The sequence below is a fragment of the Bufo bufo genome, chromosome 3 (genome assembly GCF_905171765.1).
Source record: "Bufo bufo chromosome 3, aBufBuf1.1, whole genome shotgun sequence".
NCBI classification, from domain to species: domain Eukaryota; kingdom Metazoa; phylum Chordata; class Amphibia; order Anura; family Bufonidae; genus Bufo; species Bufo bufo.
Window position 1 is genome coordinate 542678566 of NC_053391.1, and position 20358 is coordinate 542698923.

Below are 20358 nucleotides of genomic sequence, written 5' to 3' on the forward strand. Positions count from 1 at the left end.
TACAGACTGCTGTAAATGTCAATAGCAGTCTATAGTTTAACAATGATTGATCTCAATTCTCCCCAATGCCATCACTGCCAGAGACATTTAGAAGGAAATTGCTGTTCCTGAATACTATTGATTCAATACATTTCAATGTGAAAAACATAAATTAATTAACATGCTTCTTCTAAGGTGAGTTCTCAAAATTATAAAAAATAAAATAAAAATATGAACCTGCCCCTCCTGTGCGCCGTGTCCGCTCACCCGTCCAAGGGATTTTATGGGTATAATAAATATATTACAGTCAATTTATATTACAGAAAAACCAACATCAGCTAATTTCAAATGGTGTCATAAACCAAAAGAGATGTGAATTATGCACTGCTTCTGGAGACGCCCTGGAATACCAGTTTATTCATCTGACGGCTGAACGCGGATCATTGCATACAATAAAGAAATTCCCCTGGGAACATTAACTTGTGCAGAAGGAAGTCATATCAACCTAAACTTGTATATCCCTTCAAGAGAATGCAGTGCCGAGTTATCTCATGTCATGTTTATGGAATATTGTCACATTTCTAATGAATGGTAACACCCTTTATTCGTCAGGGTGTAATACTGTGCCCTGCCCGATGAGAGCACACAAATAGCTTTTGTATTTTAATGCGGCATACATTCCTGCAGTCACCTGAATTATGACACATAATACCCAATCTGACTGTCATCGTGTATTACCGCATGCCAAACACACAGCAGTTTAATGGATCAGTTTTGTCCCTTGAGTAAGTGCACGTTTCATATCATCTCATAATCAGCAAGTCTGAGGCAAGAAATCTGTAATAATGTGATCCTGGTGACAGAAACCTCGGTGTGACGATGGACAGTCATGTTTATGGTAATTGTTATTAGCTGGATAAATGCAATGGTTGTAAAAAATTTCATATAGAGGTGATGCGGTGGAAGCGGAAGGCGCTAGCAGTGGCAGGGATTTTATAGTAATACCTTTATATATGCTGATATCCTGTATACTAGAGCGCAGGCAGTGTTGGGATGTGATAGTTTTATATCCAACATCTGGCAGAAGCTAATATAGATGTATAGGATGTTTCACCTTGACCTACATGGTGTGGATTTCTTGCCACTATTTTAATCTTGGTGCTTTTTTAATTAATTGTTTAAACTTTAGAAATCTAGCATCAGTTAAATCCAGATAACAGACAGCTGAATGGAATATTCAAGAGCTATTCCAATGTCAGCCTCCCTGACTGAGGTCACAATACCATGATAGGCGCAGGGGAGAGGGGCCGACGTTACACAAACAGCCAAATAGCCACACAGCCCGCTCGGCTGTTTCCATAATCCCAGCCACCTCTGGCCTCTGCACAGGACAGGTATTCTAATGTCAACCCGGAATGGCTGAGATAAGAATACCCCTTTGACACATCTTAAAGAGGAAAATTAGAGATCTGTTAGTTATAGATTCCATATGTGTAGAGAAGAGTGAACTAATTCCATGTGGACACTGAATGAAGCATGAGCGGCCCACCACAGGTTGTTGAAGTAGAAGCAGCTGAGTCAAACGCACAGGTTAGTGAGGTTGAGTGCAGGGCACAGTGGAGTGAGTTTGGATGAGACGGCTTTCTTCCCCCCCTTGCTACTGACCACATCACGCTATACATTCCTTGAATGTGGGCTCTGACAGTGAGTGCAGCAGGAGCCACTCTCCGCTACACTGGTGAGTGAGTGGCACGGCACCGTTCTCACTCAACCCCCACACCCTAGCTGGTGAGTGTGGGCCATAGTGTGCTCTACAGAATAAGCAATTAGGTTTCAAGTAGCCCTCTATTGGCCCATGTATATATCGTATTTTCTAGACTATAAAACACACCTGACTATAGGACTCACCCCAGGTTTAGACAATAGAAAATTAGAAAAATATATTTTCTACTTATTAAACCCTTAATCAAGTGGAGGTGTCAAGGTCAGTAACTTACACACACGGCACTGCTGCATACACACCTGACAAACACAGCTTTGATAAAGCTGCATACACCCCATGACAAATACAGTTTTGCCACATATGTACACACAGCACTGCTATACACACCTAACAAACACAGCTTTGCTACACATAAATCTCTCTCTCACACACAATTATCTTTATTAAAAGATCACATTCCTCTACTCTTATACAACAGTATTATCTTCCTGTTTCTGGCCCCTCCCATTCATGACATAGTCAAAGGTCCTTTAGCTTCCAGTGATCAGCGTTATCATCTCCTTTCACTGTTCCTTAGAATCTTTCAGCATGGAGATAGCTGTGTTCAAGACCCTGCACCTTCCTGCCTGCACTACTCATACAGATCGTTGTCAGTTCATTGGAGAGAAGTGTGCAAAGGCAGACCTCTCTTATTGATCCAGCAGAGCTCTACATGAGTGTTCTTTTGGAACATTAAGGAATCAGTCTGAGAGATGCATACCTTAGCGTGTCATATGGTCATCCAACCACATGGTGGCAGTATTTTGGTTACAAATTTGGTGTTCCTGAAATTATAATAACTTTTACAATATAGTGAGCACATTTTTTATAGTGAAAGGTAAACAGTGTAAATAAAAATGGCGCAAATTATTTTCATTTTAGTAATACTATTTATATTATTAATTTAATATTGGGAAGAAAATAGTACTGCTGTTTCCCACAGTGCAGTTCTACAGTGTAATGGTAAATCTGCTGCTGGCCATACAGAAGGTCTGGGGTTCAATTCCCAACAAAGATCTGTAAAATAAAATGTTTAGTAAATGGGAGAGATCCCATATCCAGCCAAAGTCCAAACAGCTTCATTAGTATCCACTGCACTGAAGCGGATAATCTCACAGGGCCCAGGCCCATGCCTGATGGCGGCCCTGTCTGAAATACATTCATGTAGAACTGGCCTAAATGAATGGAATGGGCAAGCTCAGGTGGTGACCTCATGCTCAGTATCCATCCATTAAAAGGGGTTGTCCCACTAATGATCTTTACCTGAATCTACACATATAATCCTTTATTATGCCAATGGGCCTGTATTTTTAAATTTTAGCGCCATTTTGATACTACTTACTGTATGTCCCCCATGTCCAGCACTTACTTCCTGCTATTTTTTTCTACCATTCTTCTCCCCGTCAGTATCGCTGCATCACTCCTATAATCTTAAGGCGCTCTATCACATCACCCGCAGCACTGACCGGTCCAGTAGTTGATGCTGATGCACCGATCTCTTTAGCGATCACAGGAGCGGTGAGTAATATAGAGAGGCAGGAGTAGTCATACTGGCGCATGCACTATAAGGACTGTGAGGTAAGCACTAGCAGCTGAAGAGGGAAGAGAAAGGGGAACAACCGCACATGCCTGACCACCTAATGCAGGGACAGGAGGTGGACATTATTATTGGCAATGCTTTGAATGGGCGCTCTCTGTTGAACAGAATAGGAACACATGAATAGGTCATTAAAATGTGGTGGGCTAGAAGGGAAGGAAAGGAAATGGATGTCATCTCACTTTGTATAGATGATATTTTTAGTTCTTTGTATTATTTGCACAAACCTTTCATTCAGCAGTGTTCGATATTAGCCATTCCAGCTTCTCCCATCTCCATCCTACCCCTCCCTTCTCCAGGCCAATGACGTAAATATGGTCAGGTAAATGGTAGTACCGAGCATGTTGATCTCCACTTACAAAAATACGCTATAGCTGAAACGTGTTACTTCAACATTGTGAGGAAAGGTAACTTATGTGTTTAGCTAGTGTCACTTGTTTCACGCCCATCAGCGCTCTTAGCGAGGTGTAAACAATCCATGTGCATGCTTTTCACACCTCAGAAAAGAGGCCACTCGTCATTCCCAATCCTCCATATGCTCCATCTATGGGTAATTAAAACACTAATTGTCTGATTCCTTTTTTTCAAATTATAAATAGATTATCCAATTAGTTATTGGAAAGTAACTAATGTTGCAAAAATGGTACATCCACGTATTATCTTTAAAAGGGTTACACCATGCTTAAAGTAAAAAGTGAAAATCAGGCATCGCATAGTACATGACAATCCCTTTCTAACAAAGCTAGGACCAGCCCTGTACCTCACATGGATCCAGAGTTCTCACCATTCATTGTTCCAATTGCTCTGAAAGATTAATTTTAAGCTAGCAGCTCAGGGGTGTGTCCTTTCTCAAAGGGTGCGTTCTTTCTCAAGGAGCAAGTCCTTTCTGCAGCAGCTCTTTCCCTGTAACTGTTACAGCTTCTAACAGTAGCTAGGACTGATGGTAGTTGAGAGGTGGAACTTTCTATTTGCAACCACCTCAGCAAGGTGGGCAGATAAATAAGGAAAAGAGAAAGCAGGTAGTGCTGTACAAATACATTATATGGAGTAACTCACTGACTATACAAAATTGTAAATGACATGCAATTACAAAAGTATTCAGATGGTTAAAAAAAAGAAGAATATATTTTGTGGGACAACCCCTTTAAAGGAGATAAATGTATGATGGATGGGCACCCCACTGTAGGTGCAGCATGCCCAGGAGAGGAGAGCAGAGGATAGAAGCAAGAATGGTGGTCATAGTTGTTACTCACTCTGACACTCCCCTGGACTATGCGGTGATGGGAAGGGGGCACCTTCCTTCCCTTCGGAGAACACCCTGGTTCTGGGGTTCTCCTGCCAGGTGTTGGTTCAGAGTGCCATTGATGGTAATGACATTTGAGGTGCAAGGCAGGGGCCCTTGGCAGTGAGGAAGCAATGATGAGGCAGTTTTATCAGTAGAACAGTTCTTTACTGAAGGACCAAGTTCAGGTACATTGATCTCAGCATGCATGGACCTGCAGATGTTTCATGGACTGTCAAGTGCAACTGTCAACAGTTTTTACAGATTTTATGGCTGTAATATTAGTTAAAAGGCTTTCTCTGAAGCAATATTTCTCACATTGCACTTTTTAGCCGACTTCCACTTAAGCATGCAGAAACACTTTTCACGTTCTCTAAGCAACCATGGGGTGGAAGCCAACATTAGACTAAGTTCTGCAACTTTTCCACAAGTTCCGATACTCACAAAACTTGTCACCACATCCTCTACGGGATGTGGTGTAGTGGGCATATCTTGAGTCTGCCTTTTAACCCTTTCAGCCCCAAAGAGTTATTTGTTTTTATGTTTTAATTTTTTACTCCCTGTTTTTCCAAGGCCATATTTTTTTTATTTTTCCATTCACATAGCCCTACGATGGCATGTTTTTTGCGGTACAAGTTGCACTTTCCAATTCCACTATTTAATAATGCATAAGATGTAACAGGGAGCTCGAATATAATTCCAAATGGGGTGAAATTGGTAAAAAAAAAAAAATGCAATTCCGCAAAAGTTTTATGGGTTTTGTTTTTACATCGTTCCTGTCACGAGGGTGTCACAACCTATTGCTGACCCTGTTGTGCCTGGGCTCAGAAGGTCGCAGCGGGTGGCTACTCACTTGGTTTCAAGAGACTGCTCTATGACCTAGTGGTTGGAATGGATTCCGGTCCTGGTTTTCCTGCTTAGGTTTGCAATCCTTTTTGTCCCATTTAGGAATCTGTAGCTTTTCCTTTCAGCTGTTCTCTGTCAGCCAATCACAGCTACTTGTATATAGTCTCCCTTTCTGCTTTCCTTGTTGCCAGATATAGACCTTCTTCTCTCCTGTTTGTTGTCTCCCTTCTGGGATTGTTTGTGATGTTTTTATTGTTTGTCCTTTCCCTGTTGTTACCCTAGGTGTCAGTGGTGAGGACTAGTGCTCCCACCGCACTATTCACTACCTAGGGCTTATTTCAGGGTAAGCCAGGGACGAGACACGTGATCGGCGTACGGGTTAGCAGCCCGTCTAGGGATGTCAGGGCAGCCAGGTGCCAGTGCTAGGTGAGTTCGGGGTCACCACTCCTCCCTCTCCCTAGTGAAAGGGTTCTCCCCTTCCCTCCCCTCTGCGCCAGACGTCTGTTACCTACCATATCAGACGTGATAGTTCCCTATTCAGGGAAACTGACCTGTTACTTTCATTCTCCAGCTCAGTACAATTACGGCAATACCACATATGAAATTTTACTTGTGCTTTAATACTGAAAAAAAAATAAAAACCTTTAAAAACATTGTCATTGTCATATTCTGACCCCTATAACTTTTTTGTAGTTATGTGTACGGAGCTGTGTGAGGGCTCGTTTTTTTGTGAGGCAAACTGTACTTTTTATTTATACAATTTTAGGGTGTTTATGACTTTTTTTTATCACTTTAAAAATTTTTGTGGGAGGTGAAGTGATCAAAAATGTGAATCGGCCTTTTTTTTTTTTTTTTTTGCCATATGGGATGAATATTTGTATATTTTAATACAACAGGTGTTTTCATATGCAGCAATGCCCATGATGTGTATTTTTTTATCATTTACATTTTGGGGAAACTATTTTTATTACACTTTTTTATGGGGAACGATAACAAGAAATCATTAGATTGCATCTCTCATACACTCTAATGCATTAGCATTGGAGTGTATGAGAAATACACTATGGGGGTCATTTATTAAGACTGGTCCGCTGGAGGTGGATCTGCGAAGTTATGTAGAGGCGTCGGCCTCTACATAACTTTGGCGCATCCGCCGCCGGTCTATATCTATAGATTTATAACATTTTCTACACCTAAAACTGGCAGAAGGCCCACATCACGCCCTCTTTGTTAGACCTGGTGTGAGCGAGGAAAGGTTGCAGATTGTGTCACAAATAACCTTTGCGCTCCAATCTGCAATATATATATGCCAGAAAACTGGTGTATATCACTTAGTAAATGATCTCCTATGTTCCTATGGAGCTCTGCAACAGACAGGGGCTCCATAAGAAATAATGTGTGGCAGTTTCTGTTTACTCAGGAGGACAGAATCTGCCACACACTGTATCTTGTTGGGAGGAGCCAGAGCATACCCGGACATGCGCACTTCTGGGTTTTTGCTTGTTCGGATACCGTGGTCCCATTTGACCACTGCATCTGAAGGGTTACGTTACCGCCGGTCATGGACATTAGATGCCTGCTGTTTAAAACAGCAGGCACCCAGCGGCTATGGTGTGCGGGCGCCATCTTTAAACTCCCAGCCAGTGCCATACATGTACAGCAATGGTCAGGAAGGGGTTAAGTTTGTCCAGGTACTGTAAGACTTGAATCTCCTGAACAGATAGCTGTAGAGCCCATAAGCCTCTCTAAGATACCTTATCTCCACAGTGCTTCTACATGTACCTCCTCTTGACACTGGTATGCTCCTCAGATATATATATTTTGTTATTTCCTCTACATCTTTGCTTCTCTGGCTGGTTCTCTATATCTGCACTTATTAATGTCTAAGCACTCCCTGTCTCTACACTGACTGTACTGTCTTATATAAACTCCTTCTAAGGTGAGAGTGACCATAGCCCCACCTGCATAGGAAAATGCATAAATACACTATAAATCATATTTTGAGCTGTTGTTAGCATACATATAATAAATGCACATAAGACCCCTAGATCACTAGATTAGGGCCCAAGGTTTACCGTACCTTCTCACACATGATCACGGTGTGAAGAAGATTTAATAGAGCTGTGATGAAAACAGCTCAACGCTCTCATGGATCACATATTTATCATCTGTTCTGTGGATACTATAACAGCATATTTAAGAACAAAATACACAAGCTTGGGTCGAATGCAGGGCGCCACCCATAAGCAGAGTAGGCCACCGTGTAGAGCGCACTCTGCCTGGGGGCGCCGGCACTCTGGAGTCCGAATCCCAAGCAGTAGCACCCGGCCGCCGCCTGCGCCCCGCTCCCTACTTGTGATCCATCATTCATTTCAGGAAAAGCGAGCAGCACGCAGCTGACACACAGCTATGAGACCCTGGTGTATTTACCCACACAGCTATGAAAGCTGTATAGCTAATTGCTTTAAAAAAAATTAAAATAAAATAAAAATATTAGACTTCTACTGTAGGTAACTTTGATACCTAGTGTACATCCATACACATGACAGCTGCCCCAACACACCCAGCTCTGCCACATCCATACACAGTGTACTGGGGCAGCTGTCATAAGTATGGATGTACACTATCAAAGTTATCTACAGTAGAAGTCTTATATATTTTATTTTTTAAGCAACTAGCTATACAGCTCTCATAGCTGTGTGGGTAAATGCCTTGCCTTTTATGTGAAAGGTTGTAAGTTCGAATCTCAGGAGAAGCTTTTCTGAAAGTGTTGTTGTTTTTTTTTTTTTTAAATACTGGACTGTTACTTTACTGCCACAGGGGAGGGGGGGGGGGGCTATTGGCACCATGATACTGGCACATGGAGGGGGGAGGAGAGAGGCCTTGATACTGGCACATTAGGGGGCAGGGAGAGGATGGCACTATGATATTAGCACATGGGGGGGCAAGAAATGGACATGAATCATGAGGGGCAGAAATGTGAAATGATGGGGGGGGCAAGAAATGGACATGAATCATGAGGGGCAGAAATGTGAAATGATGGGGGGGGCAAGAAATGGACATGAATCATGAGGGCGCCAAAATGTAGATTCGCTTGTGTTGACTTCTGGCGCGCAATCCCACGAGACCAGTGACCTCCAGAGGTGGGTCTCGCGGGATCACGCGCCGAAGACACGTGATCTTGGCAAGAGCCAAGGCAATGTGGACCTGGAGCACAGCGAGGAGCAGAACCTGGTGAGCACCCCTGGCAACCGCACTCTGACAACCTGCACTAGGGTGTCAGAGGCTGCAGGACAGTAACTGGCAGCAGGGTGGCACACACTTGTGTACAGGGGTCAGGGCACACCTGCTGCTTGACTAGGGGCCATAGATTCTGATTGGCACATGGAGCCTAATAGGTGGCACAGACTGTCTAAAGGGCTATGAATGGTACAGGGTGCAGGACAGTACCAGACTGGCAGTGAATAGGTGGCACTGCTCGTGTTTGGTGTGCCAACCTGCTGAACAGCGCAGAGTGATTGGCATCACTGGGATGGCACTAGGTGGCAGACAATGGCTGGATATTATATATACATGACCATAGTCAGACTGGCACAGGGTACGCAACCATAGTTAAATGTTGCATGCAATAGGTGGCTGAAAAAGGGGCGGGTAAAAGGGTGTGGTCAATGGGCGGAGTCAAGGGGGCGGCAAAATTAGCTTTTGCCTAGGGTAGCAAAAATCCTTGCACCAGCCCTGAGGTGATGGTGTGAAACTTGGCAGAATGAAGACATATGCTTAGAAGAACTACACAGAACTATGTATATTGTACATTCATGTACTATGGAAGTATGGAAATTAGCCTCCAAACACAACTGAATATTTTTCTCTTGTCATGGATAGTAACTTTAAATATGAAATCCGTTACCAGTAAACTGCAGAAGGAATACTTACAGTTAGGTAACATAAGGAGGACATAGCAGAGAAAAAGGGGACAATGACAACAGGAGGTGCAGGGATGAATAAGATATGTCAGGAGAAGCCTCTGGCTCCTGGCAAATCTTCTCTTTCTGTTTATATCTCTGGGTGCTTCTGTATTTTCCTCTGTCCAGAAGAAGATGCTATACATTATGTGGCCTCAGCCAATGTCAATCATGGCATCAGCAAGGACCAGATGCAGTAGCAGGCATTTTATTGACCAAGTACCTTCAAAGTAACCCAGCCATGAATATGGAATGAGTCAAAAAATGATTCTACAGTCATTTTATGGTGGCCTATCAAAGTGAACAGATCAACATGACGCCAATACCAGGGAAACCAATTGCTAATTAGATATAAACCTCTGAAACAGTCATATCTCAGCCTGTTGCACATACTTATTGTTCCTGGAGCCCTAATTGTGCAGCTACTATGGCATCTTGGGCAAGAAACCAGTGTGAATTTATGGCTTGACTACTTTCTTCAGTCGATAAACCATAATTATGCAATGTATGGTGTATGTTTATGTCTCATTCTTTGCAAATTATCATTTCATCAGTACAAAGGAATGGTACTTTGAAAATTGCTTACTGAAAGGGTCAGACTGGTCTATCGGGGTATCAGGGGATCTTCCCGCTGGCCCTGGCACAGTAATGGTTTCCAATAATCCAGCAGAAGAGAAGACAACCCCATTTGGAGCTGAATTTAGAGACAACCATTAGTCAGTAGTTTCATAAATAACGTATTAAGGATCCATTCATGTCCGTGTGTGTTTTGCGGATCCACGGATCCGCAAAACACAGACATCGGCGATGTGCGTTCCGCATTTTGCGGACCGTACATCGCCGTCACTTAATAGAAAATGCCTATTCTTGTCCGCAATTGCGGACAAGAATAGGACATGTTCTATTTTTTTCGGGAGCGGAATTGCGGACCCGCAAGTGCAGATCCGCAATTCCGGATCCGGGCAGCACATCGTGCTGCCCCATAGACATGGATGGGTCCGCAATTCCGTTCCGCCAAATGCGGAACGAAATTGCGGACGTGTGAATGGACCCTAAACCTTATAGATGATACAGTATGTCCTATATATGCAATGACAAGAACAAAGCTACATGCAATTGAGTGGAAGTGACATCAACTGTAAAGATGCAGCATCATCTCCTCTGCTGGGCATCTCCTTGGTCCAACACTACTTACTGGTCCCAATACTTCTTGAGTGAGAAACAAATGTTCCCCACTTGAAGATCAATTGGCAACTGTCTTTGATTAGCCTCCCACTGGATAGCCATTACATTAAATTAATTGTATATATTTTCAACCTCAAAATGTAACTACATATCAATAGACACAGTGTCAAGGTCGTACATACCATAGGGGTAACTGATATGGTCCGTGGAGGTTTGAAGTCTTGAGTAGACCCTTATCGTTCTTCACCATATGCATCGTGAACATATACAAGGTTTCTTCTATCTACATTATCAAACAAATAAGTGGCTGAGACTCATGAGGAACTTCAAAGCTAAAAGCAAGTATGAACTAGCTTCCCCTCTCTTTTGTGTACACTCTGAATAATGAGGTTTAATAATAGACCAAATTTAAGATAATCAATAAAAACATATATTAGAACACCTTGCCCATGTAATTCACTATGCCAAATCAAGCTGCATCCGGATGCAGCTTGATTTGGCATAGTGAATTACATGGGCAAGGTGTTCTAATATATGTTTTTATTGACTATTTTTATATTATATATTTTATATATTTTTTATAAGTATTTTTAACCCAGTGTACACAGGGTAGATTGTTTAATAAACTCTTAAACTTTATATTTCGGTCCCACGTGTATTCCTAATGTTTTGAGTGCCGGTTCTATCTTCTATCCATATATATCAATCAGAACTAGGGGTGTTTCTCCGAACCTGTGCACCAATCGTGATAAACCTGAGTGAGCCACTTGCTTATCATTTATTGCAAATTTAAGATAATACCTGTTGCTGCTCAGAATAACCCTCCAAGAAAATATGCTTCTAATACGAGAATATGAAATCTGCTAAAATGTTATATACAAAAAGTACCTTATGGTGGTGAGGAGAAAGGGTTAATTTTTCATCTTTAGTAATATATCATCTGATGCAGTATATTTTCACGTACTAAATCACAGTAGCTCGCACTCATGCACCCATCTATAGTCAGTCCACAAGGATTTCCACCGCTGAATACTTTAGATGGAGACTCATTTGGCCTATATTCTTCTAACTCATATGTCATTTTTAAAGTATCCTAGTTTTAATTTATAGATAAAAAATCAAGACCTAGTTTGAGAAATGGTGTTACGCTTTAGTTTAATTCCCATTTGCATAAGTGGGAGATAAGAAATAAAACCATTTGCTTTTTTTTTTTTTTATGTGGGTCGTCGAGTCCTGATTAGGGAAAATACGAATATCAGCACGCAAACACGGCACACATTTATAATAACACAGTAACATTAACTACATGTAATGTGTGTATGTATATATGTATGTATATATGTGAGTTTTATGGTTTCCATGCCTATTATATCTTGCCAGGAAGATGAAGTCATGCCAGCTAAGTTTGATGAGAATTCTCTTATCTGGGTGGCTGCAGACCAGTCTGTAAAAGATAACAGCTTCCTGAGCGCAAAGATCCTGGAACTATGTGCAGATCTTCCAATCTTCTGGCTCCGACCAACATATCCCAAAGGTGAATTTTCTATGTATAGACTTCCCAGAATTTAACTATTTATCTTAACTAAGTGTTGGTTGTATTACAACTGAAAATATTGTAACAGAAGCACGGGACTTCACTGACCAACATGTACACAGAATACAAGTCACACCATAGGAAACTGATATTCACATCCAATGTTTCCATTTTACTTGCATGCTGTAAAGTGAAAGAATTGTTACATGTGCCCACAATGGACATTTCAATCTGTTTGCTGCCATAGACTTGCTGTAGACAATCAGAGTCCAGTTTGTGCATAGGGCATTAATTGGAACGAGTGACTTCTTATTACAAGAACTTGCTATGGCATAGATTTCGTCATCATGTTAGAAAATTGGATGGTTCCCTTTGCACTACCTTTCCAATCAATAAACTAAAGAAATGAGGCTGCATCCCATGTAGTTGCCTTTACATAGGCTCAAGCACAAATGTGGAATCGGGGGGCACAAGCCCTAAGTGCCAAGACCTTCAAAGACGGAGACATCCTCTTGAGTAATGACGGGTGTTGGACACCGGGTTGGACACCTGTGTAGCTGCACTTCTAACTAAATCAGATGTCTAATAACATAGTAATGGTAACTGTCTAATCACCTACATCCAAAGCTACTCACTTAAGGAATATACCCCACTCCATGCAGGGTTATTTTCCCATTAATGCATTCATTATGTAATGACATTGGCATGAACAGGACTCCAAGCCATGGCTAAAATATCAGATACCCAGTTTCAGTAAAATGCGAGGTCTCAGGTAGATGGAAGGATGGACAGATGGACGTACAGACAAATGGATAGACATATAATTGAATAGACAGCTATATAGGGAACCTATACATTTACTTTATCATTTTTGCTGGTTTTGACCTAAAATTACTAATCAAAATACCCAAGTGTGAAAGTAGCCTATAAGAATGATCTAAATCAGTGATCAGAAAATTTGCTTGTAGCAGCTGCTGTAATATAAGACTGTAGGATCTGTGAAATTACACCAAGAAACCAAAGGATGCATTTTAATTTCCACAAATGCTTTCCATCTAACCCTCCTCATTATAGTGTCTCCTGGGAAGAAGAGCTTTGCGGCAAAGACCTGCAGTGTCAGTTGCTAATCCTAGAAACAAGACTGTGGCTCTTCCATCAGCTGCTGTGCGGATTAACAGCCTAAAAGTTAACCTTTGATGTTTACTTCAACCGAAGAAGTGCTATCATAAATGTGATTCCATATTGAAATAGTGAATGTGTCAAATGATGGCAGAGCCACGTATATTGTTAGACTATTCTGCATTTGGCTACTGAATTCGTACACTGTTGACATCATTATACTTTCACAGTTACCATGTGGGCACTTATTATGTCGAAGTTCATTGTATTAATTGCTGTATATTCATCTCAGTTTGAAGCTAGTTTGGTTCTAGGGTGTATGCAGTATAGTATAGCCCATAGTTACTACATAGGTGTTGAATAACAAATTTTAATGATATTAAGCATACTTCATGTTTCCATGTGTCTAGAAAGCCACCGAGGTAAAAGGGATGTTCGGAGGAAAGGCAGACAAGCTCAGAACTTAAACCTGGACCAGTTTGAGGCTGCAGCAGAAGAAGTCAACACCAGACGCCAAGGAAACCGACGTGCCCAACAAGTCAATGAAACACGACCATCCTCAGAGAGAGTGACGGACTTCAACCCAGAGAACCCATACCACGTGAGTATACTGAAACCAGGCTACATGTACAGTATTAAAGTATTGCACAAATTGTATATTAGCAAGAGCATGGACAGGAGGTACAATATACTTTGTCTCATATAGTAACCGTGCCATAAGCCTATCACCATATATCTATCTTCGGCCTTTTTGGTATCATTAAAAACAGGAGAATCATTGATTTTACCCTATATGATAGCCAAAATTATAAACATGGGACCCAGTAAAACTTTTAATTAAAGTAATGCATTAAATCCATCAATAAATCGAAAAGTAACTGTTTAGTATAAAAACTTAGATCTAGTTCAACATTTGTAGCTACATAGACTAAAAACAGGGTGTTTTTATGAGACAAACCATTTAAGGGGTTGCCCAACAGGCAAATTGTTTTGGAAAAGGTCAAGAGTGGGTTAAGAAAAATCTATACTCACCTACCCAATCCCCCACCTCTCCTATTCCCATGCTGGCCTCCACTTCCTGGTCCCACTTGAACACACAGGACCTGCCAGGAAATGCACAATCAACCAATCAGTGGTCACAGTGATGACCCGGCTCAGGCAGTAAGTGGCTGAGCTAGCATCTCCTTGAATACAGGACCAGGATGCAGAGACCTGGTAAGCATCAGACCAGGAGCAGCAAGGGATCGGGTAGCTAAGTATTGATTCTTTTACGCTTTTAACCGACTCGCAAATATTTTGCCCCACTTTAATCTGTGTAGCTACCAATGCTGAATATATCCCAAATCCCTATAAGGCGTATATTCCCCACACAGACCTGCTCCTGCTCTGGTGGTCCTGTCTAGTTCATGTGTTACATGGGCAGCCATCCATTTGAATGGCCACAATGCAATGCTATAGTTCCTCTGTGGATGCTGCAGAAGAAATGGCAGCAAGACAGGGCTTCCCCTGTGAATAACAACTGATCACTATTTCCAGCCCCAGATCTACTGCAGAACAGCCAGATCTGATATTGATGACCTATCCTAGGGATAGGTTTTCAATCTTTAAATCCTGGAGAACCCCTTTAAAATTCCTGGCCAATGTTGACGAGTGTACAAGATACATTATTAAACCTAGTGAAGTTCTTCGAACAGGTAATACCACACTAAACTTTTGCAAACATCACTTTGCATGAAGCCCACGTAGCAGGCAATTTCCATAACAGTTCTTTTCTTAAAATTGCTATGCATTTTATGCTATTCAAGGTGTACAATGTTCTGAAAAACAGTAATTTAAATTGTGAATTCTTTGATGCGTACACGCTATATTCTCTTTTCTTTGCTCAAAAAATATCTTTGTAATCTAATGTACATTAAAGGGAATTTAAAGAGAATTTCATGCTAAAGAATATCAAAAATACACTTGAGTTCCGTCAGAAGAAACCTAAACTAGATATGCCTTGTGCAAAATCGATATGGCGTTGGCTTGGTTTCCTAATCAATGTCATTTGAGTGATTTAACATGTGAGTATTTAAAGCAAGCTCACATTTCTAGATTTCATCAGTATTCATTCCCTGCAGGAGTTCTTGTCAGACCTTTCAATAAAGTATTGTTCTTCCAGCTTCTTCTTTACATTCGAGCCACAAGACTCTGGAATAAAAATAAAAAAACGCGTACGCCGCACTTAGTATGGCATTTGACAGCATCGTCGAAATGCTCAATCTGTCTAGTACAGTGTGTCAGTACGTCCATTTTCTTTCAGCTTCATTTAACAGATCTAACATCTATTACATACTCAAGAATGTGTGTAGATATTATTCAAGAGATGTCTGAAAAAATATTAGATCAATGAGACAGTAAGGCTAGCTGCACACGTTGCGGGTTACAAGTGGTTTTTCCTGCGCTGATATTCATGTGGAAAAAAAACGCAGCAAAGCAAATGAGATTAGACAAACCTCATGTACACGTTCCATGCGGAAATCCTGCTGTGCGGATTTTGAAATCTGCAGCATGTCAATTCTTTGTGCAGATTCTTACTGTAGATTTCACCCTTTGCTATGCAAGCAAGCAAGCATTGTTACAATGGATCCGCAAAAAAAAAAACGGATGGCATACGGATGCGGACCACAAAACACATACAGTCGTGTGAATGTAGCCTAATGGAAATAGTTGTTCCTCGTTTTGGACCCATTCCTGGTTCTGGCTTACAAATACTGACCATGTGAAATTAGACGAAGGCTTCATTGACACAATCATGTCTGTATTTCGGTCCACAATGAATCTGCAAAATACAAATACTTTCCATGTGCATTCAGAATTTATCTCACTCCTATGAATAGAAAGGGCTATGCTCATCAGTAATGCAGACAATAGGACATGTTCTATAATTTGCAAAATGACCAAACGGATCCGCAAAAAATAAATGTGTGAACTGGTCAGTCTACTATACTGCAGAAAATGCCGATAGCACATGAATAAAAAAGACTTGTATGCATGAGGCCTTAATGTGTTTATAGGCATTGAGGAGAAAACTGAATTTAAAGAGACTCTTCTTCTGATAATCATGTTTTTACATTTAAAAAAAATAGTATGAATGAGGACTGTGAAACCTGAGCGTCTCTTCTGTGAATGCTGAATGCCACTGGTGTATGCAATATGTTATAGAGAAGGAGGAGCTGAGCAGATTGACATATAGTTTTGGGAAAAGATTCAGGATAAGGGCTCATTTACACAACCGTATGAATGGTTCCGTATCTGTTCTGCAATTTTGTGGGATCGGTGCGGACCCATTCATTTCAATGGGGTTGCAAAAGATGCGCACAGCACACCGTGTGCTGTCTGCAACTGTTGTTCTGTTCCGTGGCCTTGCAAAAAAGATAGAGCATGTCCCACAAGAATAGTCATTTCTATCATAGTGCCGGCCATGTGCGGTCCGCAAAACACTGTGGTCGTGTGAATGTAGCCTTACTTGTAATTTATACATTTAAATATCTGCTTTTTCTATACTTAGGAGTCTATCACTAATACGACCACCCACTGCACTCATAAAGAGCAGAGAATCAAAATCCGTTTTATAGTAAGCAAGCTGCAACGTATAGTAGGTGACTTAAAATATAACCATACTAATGAAATGCTTCTTTTTATTTTTATGCAAATAAGGTTTTCGGTGCACCATGGGTGGGACCACTCCATTCGGTGTGCCCATAACAGAGCCCATTCTTCCCCCTCCTGTTCGATTGACAGTTCCTGAGATTATGGTGCTGGTACTGATGACAGAGAGGAAGTCAGGTCCACTGAATGGAGAGGTCCCTCCCATGGTGCACCAAAAACCTTATTGGCATAAAAATAAAAATACACATTCCTCGGGATTAGATTTTCACAAGAAAGGTATGGTTATGTGTTCAGGCACCTACTCTACATAGTGTTGATTTTGGAGGTGACACACTCCCTTTAAAAGAAATAAAAGTTATGCTGAATCTTTTCCTATAAAACTATATATCAACCTGCTCACCAGATAAAAAGAAAGATACATTCAGTTTTGAGAAAAAAGGAAAAGAGAAGACCTAACATTCGTGCAGAATTGGGCTTGGTGGCTGCATGAAGAACTGTTTTTCAGACTAGTTTATATAAAGTATTGCTTTCCCAAGAGGTCCGTGAGCATTAGACAACCTTGTGTGAAGAGCAGTGTGCCGCCCCCTCCACTTATGTAATAGCGTACATCAGTGCAGGACAGTCTCTTTTGTCTCTCCTGCTATCGCCATATTCCCGGCTGTTCCCTTGTTTTCCCAGGTGCTACCCCTGTCAGTTATTTTTCGGCACTGCTGTGTAATGCTTTACATCACATTTCAGTCAAGCGGAGAGCCTAGTTGGATGATTTCACCAAAGTGCCTCGTGTTATTCCCAGCAATGCAGGCACAATAAGACTTTTTTGTTGTTCGGGAAACAATATCATTTGCAGCATGCTCCCTGTCATTAAAATGCTCTATTTGCATACTAGAAGGCAAATTGCTCTACCTCACTATATCATGTGTTAAAAAGAGAGAACAAACACTTGCAATGGTGATGTAAAGAGAAGAACAACAACATAATCATGCGGTAAATAGAGAGTAATGCAATGAGATGTCCACCTGCTCCATGCATTAAATCATCCTCTGGCTAGGTAGTAACATCAATGGTTCCTAATGTACTGTAACTGTACGTTCTTGTAATGTTAGGGCTTATACACACGGAAGACCCCTGTGCATGGAGCCTGTAGGACAGTGAATGCAGCTAGTATGGCTCCTTTAGTACAGTCTTCATGTGCTGCCTTACAGACTCCATATATGCAGAGATATTCTTCCCTGTAGGAAATGCTTCTAGTATACAAAACCTTTGTACATGCGGAGTCAGTTGAAGTATGCCATGATTTTGTATCTGTTGGATTTGTATGGAATCCAAGAGAAAATAGCTATATATGAAATCAGAGGCTTACAGAGGTACAGTTGAGGGCTTAGACCTATAATGGTTTTCTACAAAACTGTAATTTGGCATATTTTGCCACACCATAAAACGCACCTAGGACACTTCCTGGTTTTCTGCCAGTGCCACACACATCAGGTTGTAGTGCGTGCTTACGCTGTGTGACGTCAGGTCACAGCACCACGCGAGGTGCCTGCAGAAGACCAGGGAGCATTGAGTACAGCCAGCACCAGGAGCGCTGCTCTGTATTCACAGCTCCCAGGTCCTAGTGTGTACTAAAGAGCCCTTTGGGGGGGAAAGTGCGTCTTATGGTGTGGGAATCATGGTAATTTGGCCTTAAAAGGTGAGAAGACAAGTACCTAATAGGTATTTTTCATCCGATTGCAAATTGCGCCCTTGTTAAGTTCATGGCTTCCCTGCAGAGAAATTTAGCTTGTTAACAATATGCAAATGAGGTATTTTGTGCAAAGAGGACATAACTGTTGCTTTTATTGCACCCAGACTCCTCCCTTTTTTCTGGCCAGCTCCTACCTAGGACCATTGACTGACAGAGCCAGAAAGTAGATATGCAATCTCGCAGGGAGAGGGAGAGGGAGAACACATGGTGATACCCCGATGGTGTCCAGGGGACCCAACATAGTGTTGGGGCCACCGCAAACCCGGATGCTATTTATGTTTTTCATTCTTGGACAAAGCAAACCCCATGAAGAATATTGATTTTCGTCTCGTTGTTGCAGACACTTTCCGCCTGATCACCATAAGATCAGGAATAGATAGTGGTTCATGGGTTTTGCAGGCTACTTTTATGTGAATTCTGTGCAACTTATTTCCTAATATTCAGTTCTTTGCCATATAACCTATACTTGTAACATTTAATCAAATTACGATTAACTGTGGTATTGCCTGAAAAAAAATTGTGATTTGCTCTACTAGCAACAAGACGTAAAATATATAAAAATGAAAACTTTACTTTTACAGGAAGCAAATACCGTAGCTATAAATGCATATGCGAACAGGATGGACAGATGTCTTTTTTCAGCCTTATAAACTATGTTACTTAAATAATATAAGCTGGATTCTAATTTGCCAAATAAAATCAGTCCTGAGTGGCATTGAAATAATTGCACTAAACTTTATACCATAACTGACTGGTATTCTGTTTCTCTTCATAACAGCTGGAAGGAGAGGGCGGTATGACTTTTGACCCAATGCTGGACCACCAAGGCATCTGTTGCATTGAATGCAGAAGAAGCTACACCCATTGTCAACGAATCTGTGAGCCTTTTGGTGGCTACTACCCATTTCCATATAACTACCAGGGGTGCCGTTCTGCATGCAGAGTTGTCATGCCCTGCAGCTGGTGGGTTGCACGCATCCTTGGAGTCGTGTAATACGTCTGGCTTGGAATTGAAGAGACACAGGAAATTCTTTTGTTGTTTTTTTAACAAAAAAAACAAGTGCCTGAAAAGCTGATTGATACTCTGTTGTAAATAAAGACCTAAGTTAATACCGGATGTCCACAGTCATTGAGTGGAATGTGTAGGTCTCATAGATACTCTATGTGTATGATATGTGCAATAGCCTTCTTTCATGGAGCCGTTCAAACATTTTATAGATTCAGATTTAATTTTAATGTAGAAAGCTGTCCTGCCGTGAGACATGTTTGCTGACATAATTTAGAAACGCTCATTTTTAAAGGTTAACTTGACTGAATTGCAGTGTTCCACATTTCTGTAGCGTGATGTAAATAAATCTCAAGTGAAGTTGAACCCTGTTGTTATTGAAGCGGAGACATTTCAAACAGCAGAAACTGGTTGACATCGGCTCTTTGCTGCTTTTATTTTCTAAATGGGTGCTTTCTGGATAATGGCAATAACATAATACTTATATCTAATCTAGAATTTACAAAATTTGCATATGTTATATAAATGTAGAATAAAAAAAAATGTAATTTCTAATGTGAAATTTGCATTACAAACATAGAAAAACTCAAAACTTAAAGGGGCTGTGCCAAGTTTTGAAGTTATCCTCTAGCCAAACGAAATTGCATAACTAACTGATCGGTGGGGGTCCGACCGCTGGGACTCCCCAAGA

The 20358-nt window shown here is 41.2% G+C and overlaps 1 protein-coding gene across 1 annotated transcript in view; it reads left to right on the plus strand.

Moving 5' to 3' along the window:
• CNMD (chondromodulin) overlaps window positions 1-20025 on the plus strand; it is a 94311-nt gene extending 74286 nt beyond the window's left edge. The window contains exons 5-7 of the mRNA XM_040425387.1: window positions 11994-12147; window positions 13677-13867; window positions 19440-20025. Coding sequence (XP_040281321.1) covers window positions 11994-12147; window positions 13677-13867; window positions 19440-19655 — 561 coding nt within the window. The 3' untranslated portion in view covers window positions 19656-20025. The remainder of the gene's footprint in view (window positions 1-11993; window positions 12148-13676; window positions 13868-19439) is intronic.
• Window positions 20026-20358: the final 333 nt, after the last annotated feature.